General features: G+C 42.4%; 1 protein-coding gene across 2 annotated transcripts in view; it reads left to right on the forward strand.

Moving 5' to 3' along the window:
• The window catches only part of pdss2 (prenyl (decaprenyl) diphosphate synthase, subunit 2), a 214965-nt gene that overhangs the window by 146624 nt on the left and 54519 nt on the right, over positions 1–13822 (forward strand). For both annotated transcript variants that reach the window (XM_078212395.1, XM_078212396.1), the window contains exon 5: positions 10053–10127. In XM_078212395.1, coding sequence (XP_078068521.1) covers positions 10053–10127 — 75 coding nt within the window. The remainder of the gene's footprint in view (positions 1–10052; positions 10128–13822) is intronic.

A 13822-nucleotide genomic window follows, 5' to 3' on the forward strand; every position in this document is an offset into this window, starting at 1 on the left:
ATGCGGTGAAAAGTATTGTTTCTTGCACACTATACAGACAAAACATACCGTTCATAGAGAAGGAAATGAGAGAGTGCAGAATGTACCATTACAGTCATAGCTATGGTGTACAGAAAGATCAGCTTAATGCAAAGTAAGTCCATTCAAAAGTCTTGACAGCAGCAGGGAAGAAGTTGTTCTTGAGTCGGTTGGTACGTGACCTCAGACTTTTGTATCTTTTTCCCGAAGGAAAAAGGTGGAAGAGAGAATGTCCGGGGTGCATGGGGTCCTTAATTATGCTGGCTGCTTGGCCGAGGCAGCAGGAAGTGTAGACAGAGTCAATGGATGGGAGGCTGGTTTGCGTGATGGATTGGGCTATATTCAGCACCTTTTGTAGATCCTTGCGGTCTTGGGCAGAGCAGGAGCCATACCAAGCTGTGATACAACCAGAAAGAATGCTTTCTATGGTGCATCTGTAAAAGTTGGTGAGAGTTGTAGCTGACATGCCGAATTTCCTTAGTCTTTTGAGAAAGTAGAGGCATTGGTGGGCTTTCTTAACTGTCATGTTGGCGTGGGGGGACCAGGGCAGGTTGTTGGTGATCTGGACACCTAAAAACTTGAAGCTCTCGACCCTTTCTACTTCGTTCCCATTGATGTAGACAGGGGCATGTTCTCCTTTACGCTTCCTGAAGTCGATGACGATCTCCTTCGTTTGATTGACATTGAGGGAGAGATTATTGTTGCTGCACCAGTTCACCAGATTCTCTACCTCATTCCTGTACTGTGTCTCGTCGTTGTTCGAGATCCGACCCACTACGGTGGTGTCGTCAGCAAACTTGAAAATCGAATTGGAGGGGAATTTGGCCGCACAGTCATAGGTGTATAAGGAGTATTGTAGGGGGTTGAGAACACAGCTTTGTGGGGCACCGGTGTTGAGGATGATCGTGGAGAAGGTGTTGCTGCCTATCCTTACTGATTGTGGTCTGTGAGTTAAGAAGCTCAAGATCCAGTCACAGAGCGAGGTGTCAAGGCACAGGCTACGGAGTTTGGAGATGAGTTTTGTGGGAATAATAGTGTTGAAGGCTGAGCTGTAGTCAATAAATAGGAGTCTGACATAGGTGTCCTTGTTATCTAGGTGTTCCAGGGTTGAGTGCAGGGCCAGGGAAATGGCGTCTGCTGCGGACCAGTTGCGGCAATAGGCAAACTGTAGTGGATCCAGGTAGCCCGGGAGGCTGGAATTGATTCGTGCCTTGACTAACCAAGATGCCAAAACTATAGTTAAGAAATCCCAACAATGCCTCAACTTTCTCAGAAGACAAAGGAAATTTGGTAAGTCCACTTCGACTCTCACCAGCTTTTACAGATGCACCATAGAAAGCATTCATTCTGGTTGAATCACAGCTTGGTATGGCTCCTGCCCTGCCCAAGACTGCACGAAACTACAAAGGGTCGTGAAGGACGCCCAGTCCATCATTCAAACCAGCCTCCCATCCAATGACTCTGTCTGCACTTCCAGCTGCCTCAGAAAAGCAGCCAGCATAATTAAGGACCCCACACACCCCGGACATTCTCTCTTCCACCTTCTTCCGTCGGAAAAAAGATACAAAAGTCTGAGGACACGTACCAACCGACTCAAGAACAGCTTCTTCCCTGCTGCTGTCAGACTTCTGAATGGACCTCTCTTTGCAATAAGTTGATTTTTCTCTTCACCCGAGCTATGACTGTAACACTACATTCTGCACTCTCTCATTTCCTTCTCTATGTACGGTGTGCTTTGTCCATACAGCACGCAAAAAACAATACTTTTCAATGTATGCTAATACATGTGACAATAATAAATCAAATCAAAAATGTTTTTGCAAAGAGATTTTATGATTAAATTCTCCCTCTGCTCATGCAGTTCTTGTTTCTTATAGATAACAAAAGAATGAATTTCAGGAAGTAATCGGTTATTGAATTAACAGTAAATATAACCTACAGCGATACTTTTCCCTGAATGAAGTGAATTGAGACATCTCATTATAATACTAGGGCTTTTGACTGTTTATTTCTTCAGCTATATGCAGTTTGATGATGTGGGCAGGATTTAATGCTGTTTACAACAATTTATGTCAGGCCTTTGATGTCGAAAATCATCCCTAATCACTTCGCAAAGGTTGTCAGACAAAAAAAAAAGATGCCAAGCCAAAGGAGCTGGTGAGCTGTAGATTTAATCTGATTAAGCTAGTATCTCTGACATTAAGTCATTTCTTGAATGGGCTGGTTCGGATTTGAAGGTTGGATCCCTTGGTCCTAGACACTCCCTCCAATGGAATCCCACCAATAGAAAGAGTTTCTCTCTCTTTCTTTTTATCAATTCATTTCAAAATCCTAAATCGCTGAACCAAATCACCCTTTAATCTTCTTTATTCCAGGGAAGACAAGCCTAGTTTATGTCATTTCTCCTTGTGATCTAACCCTTGCAACCCTGGTAAAAATATTTTAGTAAATCTGCATTACCTTTCAAGACTTGGGGTCTTAATGGAGAGACAGATGGATGAGTTTGGAGAGAGAACAGCAGAGCATGGTTCCTTGACATGTTATTGGTATGATTGCAATGTATAATAAACCAGCCATGTTACAGAGAATGGCTGCAGAATATAGAACAGTACAGCACAGTACAGGCCCTTCGGCCCACGATGTTGTGCCGAGCTTTGTCCGAAACCAAGATCAAGCTATCCCACTCCCTATCATTCTGGTGTGCTCCATGTGCCTATCCAATAACCGCTTGAAAGTTCCTAAAGTGTCTGACTCCACTATCACAGCAGGCAGTCCATTCCACACCCCAACCACTCTCTGAGTAAAGAACCTACCTCGGACATCCCTCCTATATCTCCCACCATGAACCTTATAGTTATGTCCCCTAGTAACAGCTACATCCACCCGAGGAAATAGTCTCTGAACGTCCACTCTATCTATCCCCTTCATCATCTTATAAACCTCTATTAAGTCGCCTCTCAACCTCCTCCGCTCTAAAGAGAAAAGCCCAAGTTCCCTCAACCTTTCCTCATAAGACATACCCTCCAAACCAGGCAGCATCCTGGTAAATCTCCTTTGCACTCTTTCCAGTGCTTCCACATCCTCCTTATAGTGAGGTGACCAGAACTGCACACAATATTCCAAATGTGGTCTCACCAAGAAAATGTTGTACAATTTGATATTACAAATGCAAGGAGGGGTGAGCTCATGAAGCAATTTTGATTTGATTTATTATTGTCACGTGTTTTTGTATACAGTGAAAAATATTGTTTCTTGCATGCTATACAGAAGGAAACGAGCGAGTGCAGAATGTAGTGTTACAGTCACAGCCAGGGTGTAGAGAAAGATCAACTTAATGCGAGATAGGTCCATTCAAAGCAGGGCAGAAGCTGTTCTTCAGCTGGTTGGTACGTGTCCTCAGACTTTTATATCTTTTTCCCAACAGAAGAAGGTGGAAGAGAGAATGTCCGGGGTGCGTGGGGTCCTTAATTATGCTGTCTGCTTTTCCGAGGCAGCGGGAAGTGTAGACTTCCTGGTGATTTAAGCACCAGGATGAGTTTTGAATTGGAGTCATTGGGGTTGAAGTTTATGGAAGGTGGAGTATGCGAGGCTGATGGTGAGAGAATTGGAATAGGTGCACCTGGAGGTGAGAAAGACACAGATAGTGGTTTGAGGACCAGGTAGCTTGTGCAAGAGGCAGCAGTTGGTGCGGAGACGTCGAAGAGGGTTAAAAGATCACGCTTCACAGATCATAGCATTGATTTTGATTAGAACCAGGGATGTTAATATGGTTGGAGAAATTCTCTCTGCAGAGTTGTGGGAATGATGGGTACAGATTTAAGAGGGTTTTGTTGAACAAAGGTAAGTTGCAGGTGGGCTAATGGTTCACAAGAATAGCAGGGTCATGGGACGGTTTTCTTTTCATGAGGGATGAAGAATGGGCTTGCTTTTAAAAGGGATACGAACAATATCTTTAACCGAGGGAACCATTTATAATGTCAGCTAACATGGGAGTCCAAGAAGAGAAGTTTAGTCTTCGCGAGGTCAAAGAAACAGGACATAAGTCTTGGGGACAAGATAAGCTTGCAAAGGGCATGAGAGGGAGCTGGGAAAACAGAGAGATTAGAGAAAGATGCAGATTCAGGCAAGAGCAGGGGGGTTACCTGGAAGGGAAGTTTAGCTTGGTTGGAAAGTGGAAGGTGAAGAAGTAGCAGAGAAAATTGAATGCATCATTTCAATCTTTGCGCTGAAGAATCTGTAAGCACCTATACGTAGGGGAATGAGCGGTGACCTTACTGAGGTGTATAAAATCATGAGGGGCAGAGAGAGATAGGGTAGAACACACATAGTCTTTTTTTCCCAGGGAAAAGGAATTGAAAACTAGAGGGCATAGGTTTAAGGTGAGAGGGGAAAGATTTAAAAGGGACCTGAGGGGCAACTTCTTCTCACAGAGGGTGGTGTGTATATAGAATGAGCTGCCAGAGAAAGTGGTTGAGGCAGGTACAACAGCAATATTTATAAATCATTTGGATAAGTACATGGATGGGAAAGAATTAAGGGATATGGGCCAAACGCAGGCAATTGGGATGAGCTGGAAGGGCAGTATAGTTGGCATGGACCGGTTGGGCCGAAGGGCCTGTTTCCATGCTGTATTGCTTTCTGACTCTATGACCTCACGCTTAGGACAAAATCAAAATGTAACCTGCCACTGCTGCAGTATCGTCACTATATGTTCATAAATGTGAGTTCACATCGTAAATAAAAGTACTGACTTGAAGCTTATGTTGCAGCAGTGGAAGGGTACGTTTCTGAATGGAGGGCTGTGACAAGTGGTGTTCCTCAAGGATCAGTGCTGGGACCTTTGCTGTTTGTAATATGTATATAAATGATTTGGAGGAAAATGTAACTGGTTTGATTAGTAAGTTTGCGGACGACACAAAAGTTGGTGGATTTGCGGATAGCGATGAGGACCATCAGAGGATAGATACAGCAGGATATAGATCGGTTGGAGATTTGGGCGGAGAGATGGCAGATGGAGTTTAATCCGGACAAATGTGAGGTAATGCATTTTGGAAGGTCTAATACAGATAGGAAATATATAGTAAATGGCAGAATCCTTAAGGGTATTGATAGGCAGAGGGATCTGGATGTACAAAGGTCACTGAAAGTGGCAACGCAGGTGGAGAAGGTAATCAAGAAGGCATGCGGCATGCTTGCCTTCATTGGGCGGGACATTGAGTTTAAAAATTGGCAAGTCATGTTGCAGCTTTAGAGAAGCTTAGTTAGGCCGCACTTGGAATATAGTGTTCAATTCTGGTCGCCACACTACCAGAAGGATGTGGGGGCTTTGGAGAGGGTACAGAAAAGATTTACCAGGATGTTGCCTGGCATGTAGGGCATTAGGTATGAGGAGAGGTTGGAGAAACTTGGTTTGTTCTCGCTGGAACGACAGAGGTTGAGGGGCGATCTGATAGAAGTCTACAAGATTGTGAGGGGCATGGACAGAGTGGATAGTCAGAAGCTTTTTCCCAGGGTGGAAGAGTCAGTTACTAGTGGGCATAGGTTTAAGGTGGGCAAGGTTTAAAGGAGATGTACGAGGCAAGTTTTTTTACACAGAGGGTAGTGGGTGCATGGCACTCGCTGCCAAGGGGGTAGTGGAAGCAGATATGGCAGTGATTTTTAAGGGGCGTCTTGACAAATACATGAACAGGATGGGAATAGAGGATATGGTCTCAGGAAGGGTAGGGGGCTTTGGCTCAGTCAGGCAGCATGGTCGCTGCAGGCTTGGAGGGCCGAAGGGCCTGTTCCTGTGCTGTAATTTTCTTTGTTCTTTGTCTCTGTTTGATAATATAGATTTTCTCCAATAAATGATTTGTGGTGAAGCATTGCCAATTACCTTTGAGTGGATGACATTTCCTGTGTATAAAAGGGATGGGTCAACTGCTGACATCACTTCAGAATTGTTTAGGAGCTGGCTTATTATAGCTGATGATTCCAGCCATCAGAAATTCCACGGCCACCCACATCCTGGGTCAAGCTTAAGTCATCTGCGTAATAATTGTTTAACACCACTTCAAATGCAGCCTTTGGCAATCTTCCCTTTGCCACTTTAACTAAAGAAATCCAAAAATCAATTTTTCCAGATAGTTCATTGAATCATAGAATCCCTACAGCACAGAAGGAGGCCATTCGGTCCATTGAGTCTGTACCGACCACAATCTCACCCAGGTCCTATTCCCGTAACCCCATGCATTTACCCTGCTAATCCCCCCGACACTAGGGTCAATTTAGCATGGCCAATCAACCAAACCCACACATCTTTGGACTGTGGGAGGAAACTGGAGCACCCGGAGGAAACCCACACCGACACTGGGAGAATGTGCAAACTCCACACAGACAGTGTCCCGAAGTCAGAATTGAACCTGTGACCCTGGCGCTGTGAGGCAGCAGTCCTAACCACTGTGCCACTGTGCTGCCCACTATCATATTTGTTCCTTCATCCTATTTTTATTTCTACATTTTAAGGTTCTAGAAGCCCTAGGAATGATCTTTTAGTGCAGAAACTGGAGAAGGAGGGAGGGGAGGTAATGGTGGAAATTTGAAATCAAACGGGGAAATTGAAGTGTAGACGCATGCTAGTAATCCCTAAATGCCCTGAATCTCCCTCCAATTTTCCATTTGCCCTTGTCTAGCACTGAGACATGTATCTAGTTCATGGTTAGTTCTGTGAAGCTTAAAGTTTAATTGTTGAAAATGGGATAGATGCAACTAAAGCAACTTGAAGACTATTGCACGTAAAGGGTTAGGGCCATGTTGACTTAAGGGGTTAATATCGAGAAAGGTAAGATCCTAAAACAGCAGTTGGGCTGATTTTGCAGGAGAACAGGAGATACGATGTCTATACTGCTTGCAAAGAACTTAAGTCCAAGAAGTTGTTTTGTTTTTGAAGTTAGGGCTACATTACCTTAAAAGCATTCGGTGAACCCTGAAAGGCCATATTGTCATGGAGGTGGGCGAAACGTAAGGTGGTTCCCTGGTTTCAATTTATCTGTGCGCTTTCTTGGTGAGTTAGAGTTCTGCAGCAGGGGTATAGTCTCCATACCAAAAGTATGCTGCTGTTAGGCTCCATGCAGTTCGGTAGAGTTCACAAAAACTTAGTTAACAGGTGAGTTTGGAGATGGTGTTTCCAGTTGAATGAGTTTAGGGTTCCAGGGCTGAGGCAACAAAGGATCTGCACCAACCATGGGGCAAGGTGAGGTAGAAAGCACAAAAGGCCTGGGGTGGTAGTGAGGACACAGAGCGCCAGCATGAAAGTTGGAAGGGAGGCCAAGAAGAATACGCTCTTGAATTGGGGAGGCAAGGGAAGAAAACTCCACCTTGAAGTAGATCATGGGAAGAAAGACTTCATCCTCAACTGGAGATTGAGGAAGAAATTGCATGGAAAGGGGGTGGAAGGAGAAAGGATGGGGAACAAGTACCAAAACGTCAAAAGGGTGTGAACAAATTGAGAAGTTCTGAATCATCTCAATCAATATAATCATTTTGGCAGTTTGTAAAAATCGACACGCCGCAAGCTCTGTAATACACAAGGAACATAAACAATTTGGGCGACCTCTGCTTTATAATGTCCCCCACTGAGGCACCTATTGTTCGGTCTAAAGAGCCCCACCGTATGAAATCATGTCTCTAATGCTGAGCATCTGTCTGATTATGCTCCTCTCCAGTTTGGTGAATGTTGGATTGTCTTCCTGAACATACAGGAAGATTCAGAATGGAGAGATGCTGCTGATCAGCTTCCCTACTGCATCCTGGTGACTAGGCTGCTGACAATGTTCTGGGAACAGAGCTTCAAAGACTGAATTGAAAATGAATAATGAGTTTATATATTCTTTTTTACCGTTGAATTTTTTTGATTTCTCTGATCCTTTGTTTTGTTGTCATATTAATTCATAAAGTCATTTTGCTATTGTCATTGTCAAGTTGCAGAAAATATTGGTGCTCTGTCCAATACAAAAGGAAATTCATTATTCCACGGCTTATTCATATAAGTGCTGACACCTGCAATCATTCTTTCAAAAATAAGACCTATGTTAGTGATCCTAAATTATTCCATTAACAGCTAGGGAAACATTGCCAGTACTAACGTTTGGGTTGTGAACTTTGAAATATAACACTTGGAGTCTTCATATTCTGTAATGTTTCAGGCAAGTTTTGTTCGGAATTGCATAATATAATTTCCTGAAATAATATCAGCAATAAAATGCATTATTGGACAGAGTCTTGCACTCTGGCAAAAGTCCTTTTACTTACTTGTGTATTAGTGGGAGTGATAGATGTGAATGTGTGCATTATTGTCTGCAGTGCGTGGGGAATAATGTTAACCAAGTTCCTAATTATTCAATAATTCTGATTCCATTTTTGCTAAGTCACTGAATTGCAAACCAAATAGTAACATCTGCAATTTTACTTCTGTCCCTTGTTCTTTGGCTTAAAAAAAAGTTGGCTCTCCTAATGCTGGTCAGGATCAGTGCTGAAAGAGAACAAAGTCTCTGCTTGCATTGTATGGTGTCTAGTGTTACAGCATAGGCAGAAAATAGCTAGTTATCCACAGCTCAATGCATTGTTAGGAGTTCATGCTATCACTTTGACATTTAGAACAGGACTTGGTGTCTTCGTGAATTCCTCTTCGTATTACCAGTGGCTGTTGATCTGCCGGTCTCTAGGCACAGACCGTTTCACAAACCATAACATTTTTGTGAGTGATTGATTTGTATTATGTGTCTCAGCCATCAGAAGAATCTTGGGATGTAGCTTGTATGAACTGTAATACAATCCTTTGTTAGGAGTTTGGTTACAGTTCTTCATAGACCTGTTGGCGATACTCAATCCGTTCGGATTTGGGAATGGGGCTTATCTGATACTTTCCAAAAAAACCTTCATTTTCTCTATTCCCATGTTAAATAGCACAACACATCTGGTAACACTGTAGGAGCATTGTCCTTGGGTTACTGCTGCAGCTCATATTGCTACAATATTTCCTCAAGGATCCAGTTACTCAAAGGGCAACATGACTGATTAAGAACCATGTTTACTCTGGACTCCAAACTTAAACCTTCTGGATTCAAGGGAGAAAAATAGTTTTTTTTAAAAAATATATCGTAACAGTAGAGTTGTTGAGAATGGCATTGGTTGACATGGAATTGTTACATAATTAATACTTCTGCTTTTGATTATAATAGTTTTTTGTTTTGCACTGTACTTTAAAGCTTGTTTTACTGAACAGGGCATGTTGCTGGGAGATGAGATGTACCTTAATTTGTAGAAATACAGTGGAACCTTGTTTTATGCAGTAGGTCAAGGGAGCAAAAGTTGCTTAAACCACTTGCATACACTGTGACATGAATGCCTACCTACACTAACACTCACAAATGCAGTTACAATTTGTACTTTGTAAAGTTCTCTTTTCCAATGAAAATTCAATACAAGTGCATCATATGGTGAAATTGTGATCAAAAGCAACATGTAAGTGACCTGATTAGTTCAGTACTGAATCTGGATTGATGTGGCCAGAATTGGACCCCTTAAAATCCGTGATGCTAGCAAATGTGGTTGAGACGTATTTTTCTTTTGTCAGATTTGTATAATTCACGGTATTTTCTTCAGCTAAATAGAATTGAATGCTAATCACATCACTCGAAACTTTGGTTAAGATCACGATTTGTTTTGTACATTTCACTTTATCCCCACACACGGCGCAACATTAGAAAGTGGATAAAAATATCACTCATGATTTTAGGATGTAATTTCAATCCAACGTGCTCTGATCGGGTTTTCAATTTGAGTTGAAATTGTTAATCTTTCAAACAGCACGACCGGGGAGACTTGACTGCTGATCTTGTGAATGGAAAGAAAGTAAGAAATGATTGCTGCTGGAAGAGCTGTTAGTCCAGTAGAATCTGATTGCCATATACAAATGGGTGAGAGCGTATAGAATTTCAGTTGGCGAGGGAGGCTGTCCTCGCAATCCTGAATGACGTCTTTATTTCTTTCCGCAGGTTGTGGAGCTTGTATCAAGTGCAATTGGAGACTTGGTTCAAGGCGTGTATTACGAAAATGCTCGAACTGATGAGGTAATATAATCACTTTATTGTATTTCCTTTGTAAAACCATGAACTATTTGAGGAACGTTTTATATATATCTAGGGTGTTAAAAATAAACCTCCACATTTCACATGATCAAAGAGTGAAAGGACAGCAGACAATAAAGAGAAACATATTCTATTTCTGAGAAGATAACAACTTTGGGTCAAAAGCAGTTAAAAGTCTAACACCAATTTTAATAGACTTGGCAATATCTCAACTCATGAGGGAGAAACACGACAAATTGTGGAAGTCTTGAAGTTAAGAACAGAAAATGCTGGGAGTATTTTTTGACTCTGGATTGTTGCACTATCTGTTGAACTACGATGAGGGGAAAAAGGTAGGTTAGGACACTGTCTTTCTGATCTTTAAGACCTGAGTTCCAATCCAAACTGGAGTGATCGGGGAAAAAAAATAACTGATTAAAGCTCGCTGCTGTGAGTGAAGCAGGGAATGGTTTTCTGAAGTTGACCTTAAGTACTGACACTTCTACTCTCTGGCTCTGCTCTGTCTGACCTTGGAGCGTTTATAGCTGACAAAGATAGACAAGTTTCCCTTTTCCTCTTCACTCACTCTCTCTCCTGGAACTTCAGTCAACAACTCCATCCTCATCGAACTGGGCAGCTGCCAGGGTGGTAGAAGTTAAACTGGGTGGACCTGGATTTTTTTTTTCCTCATCTAGCAATTCCTGAGCTTCATGAATAAAAAATTGGTCAATTGGGAAGATGAAGTGTGCAAGAAATTCATCAATGCATTAAAAAGTAATGTATTGTGACTAAAGAAAAGTATTGTGACTTCGCAGCTCCAGGGACCTGGGTTCGATTCCCGGCTTGGGTCACTGTCTGTGTGGAGTTTGCACATTCTCCCCGTGTCTGCGTGGGTTTCCTCCGGGTGCTCCGGTTTCCTCCCACAGTCCAAAGATGTGCGGGTTAGGTTGATTGGCTATGCTAAAATTGCCATTAGTGTCCTGGGATGCGTAGGTTAGAGGGATTAGTGGGTAAATATGTCGGGATCGGGCCTGGGTGGGATTGTGGTCGGTGCAGACTCGATGGGCCGAATGGCCTCTTTCTGTGCTGTAGGGTTTCTAAGATTTCTAAGATTTAAATTGAGGATGCTTGAGAGGTTAGAATTAGAATGGGGGCAGATAACTGAGGGTTGTAAGGGTGGAGGAGCTTGTGGAGAGGGGGATGGATGAGGCCATGGAGGGATTTGAAAGGAAGGATGAAAATTTTAAAATCAACTTGATTAGGAACCAATCTAGGTTAGTGAATACAGGGGTAATGTGGGAACACATAGGCAGCAGAGTTTTGGATAACCTCAAGTTTACAGAGGGTAGACTTTGGGAATCCAGCCAAGAGGCAACAAAGGTTTCAGCAGCTCATTAGCTGAGACAGCAGCAGAGATGGAAATAGGCTGCCCTAATGTGGCAGAGATATGAGTTTAGAGCTTATACAGTAAGAGGTCTCGCAACACCAGGTTAAAGTCCAACAGGTTTAGTTATCTGCCCCCATTCTAATTCTAACCTCTCAAGCATCCTCAATTTAAATTGTTCCATTGGTGGCCGCGCAGGCAGCTGTCTAGACTCTACGCTCTGGAATTCCTTTAGAGCTTATCCCAGGGTCCTATCTGACACCAAGGTTGTGAATTGACCTTTTTCTTGCACTGTTGCCAGGGAGAGCAAGTGACCTAGTCACTAACTAGGAAATGGAGTTTGGAGATGGGGCTGAAAGCAATGCCTTCAGTCTTTGCCATATTTAATTGGATACAGTTACATATTATTTAGACTTTGGTTGCATTCAGAAAGGAAAAAAGGGGAAAGGCAAATGAAATGAATGAGACCTTTTTATCTGAAATGGGGTTGGAATTCAACAGTGGGGGAATATTATTTGTGTTGTACAGAGTCTTGGTCAGACCCCATTTAGACTATTGCATTCAGTTTTGGTCATTTTTTAAAAAATTCTTTCATGGGATGTGGTCACCACTCGCTGGGCCAGCATTTTATTGCACATCCCTAAGTGCCCTTGAGCAGTTAACATTGTTGTGGATCTGGAGTCACATGTAACACCAGCTAAGGATGTCGATTTCCTCCCCTAAAGGACATTAGTAAACCGATTGGTTTGTACAACAATCGACAGTGGTTTCATGGTCATCATCAGACTTTAAATTCCAGATTTATATTGAAGTCAAATTTCACCATCTGCCATGGTGGGATTCGAACTCTGGTCCCCAGAGTATTACCCTGCGTTCCTGGATTACTAATCCAGTGACAATGCCACTACGCCACTGCCTCCCCTTACACCTTACGAACAGTGCATTGACTGTGGAAAGAGTAGAGCGCAGATATGCTGGGTTAAATTAAGAAGTATAAACTTAGCTTGTATGTCCTTGAGTTTCGGAGGTTGTAAATTTGTCTAATTGGGGCATTTAAAGCGATTAAGGGAATTGATAGATTAGGCACATAAAAACCATTTCCTCCGGTGGAGGAATCCAGGCCAACAAGACACATTCGTAAAGTTTTGAAAGTTATGTCATTTAGGAGCTAAAATCATGTGGAGGTAATCTGGAACTTGGTCGCCCAAAAGTCTGTGAATAAGAGATGAACTGAAAAGTTCAGAATTAAGATGGATAAATTATAGTTATGTAAATGTATCAAAATGTATAGCAACGGTGCATGAACAACGTTCAGGTGTAGATGAAGAGGAAAGATTCCAAGATAAAGGCCCATCAAGAGCTTCAAGTTTTTAGGTGTCCAGATCATCAACAACCTGTCCTGGTCCCCCCATGCCAACACTATATAGTTAAGAAAGCCCACCAAAGCCTCTAGTTTCTCAGATGCCTAAGGAAATTTGGCATGTCAGCTACGACCCTCACCAACTTTTACAGATGCACCATAGAAAGCATTCTTTTTTGGTTGTATCACAGCTTGGTTTGGCTCCTGCTCTGCCCAAGACCACAAGGAATTGCAAAAGGTCGTGAATGTAGCCCAATCCATCACGCAAACCAGCCTCTCATCCATTGACTCTGACTACACTTCCCGCTGCCTTGGGAAGTGTAGACGGAGGACCCCATGCACCCTGGACATTCTCTCTCCCACCTTCTTCCGTTGAGAAAAGATACAAAAGTCTGAGGTCATGCACCAACTGACTCAAGAACAGCTTCTTTCCTGCTGCCATCAGACTTTTGAATGGACCAACCTTGCATTAAGTTGATCTTTCTCTACACCCCAGCTATGACTGTAACACTACATTCTGCACACTCTCATTTCCTTCTCTTTGAACAGTATGCTTTGTCTGTATAGCGCGCAAGAAAGAATACTTTTCACTGTATACTAATACATGTGACAATAATAAGTCAAATCAAATCATCATTGGTGGTTAACTCAAAAGTTAAAATACTGTACTAAACTTCAAGAAAAAGCATCTTTGCGCAAAGACGAGTGGCAGGTCAAAATATTGGAAATAATATAGACAACATCAAAAAAGTGACAAAATTGATAATCTGAAGTATGAGAAAGCTAGCTAGTAATATAAAGACCATCAGTAAGAGTTTCTGTTGATATTTAAGTAAGAAAACTTCACAAAGTGATCTTTGGTCCTATAGAAAGTGCATTTGGGGAATTGATAATAGAAAGTAGGACTATGGGGGGTGAATCAAACTGGTATTTTGCATCTGTCTTCACTACAGA

Source organism: Mustelus asterias, chromosome 5 (assembly GCF_964213995.1).
Source record: "Mustelus asterias chromosome 5, sMusAst1.hap1.1, whole genome shotgun sequence".
Lineage (NCBI taxonomy): Eukaryota > Metazoa > Chordata > Chondrichthyes > Carcharhiniformes > Triakidae > Mustelus > Mustelus asterias.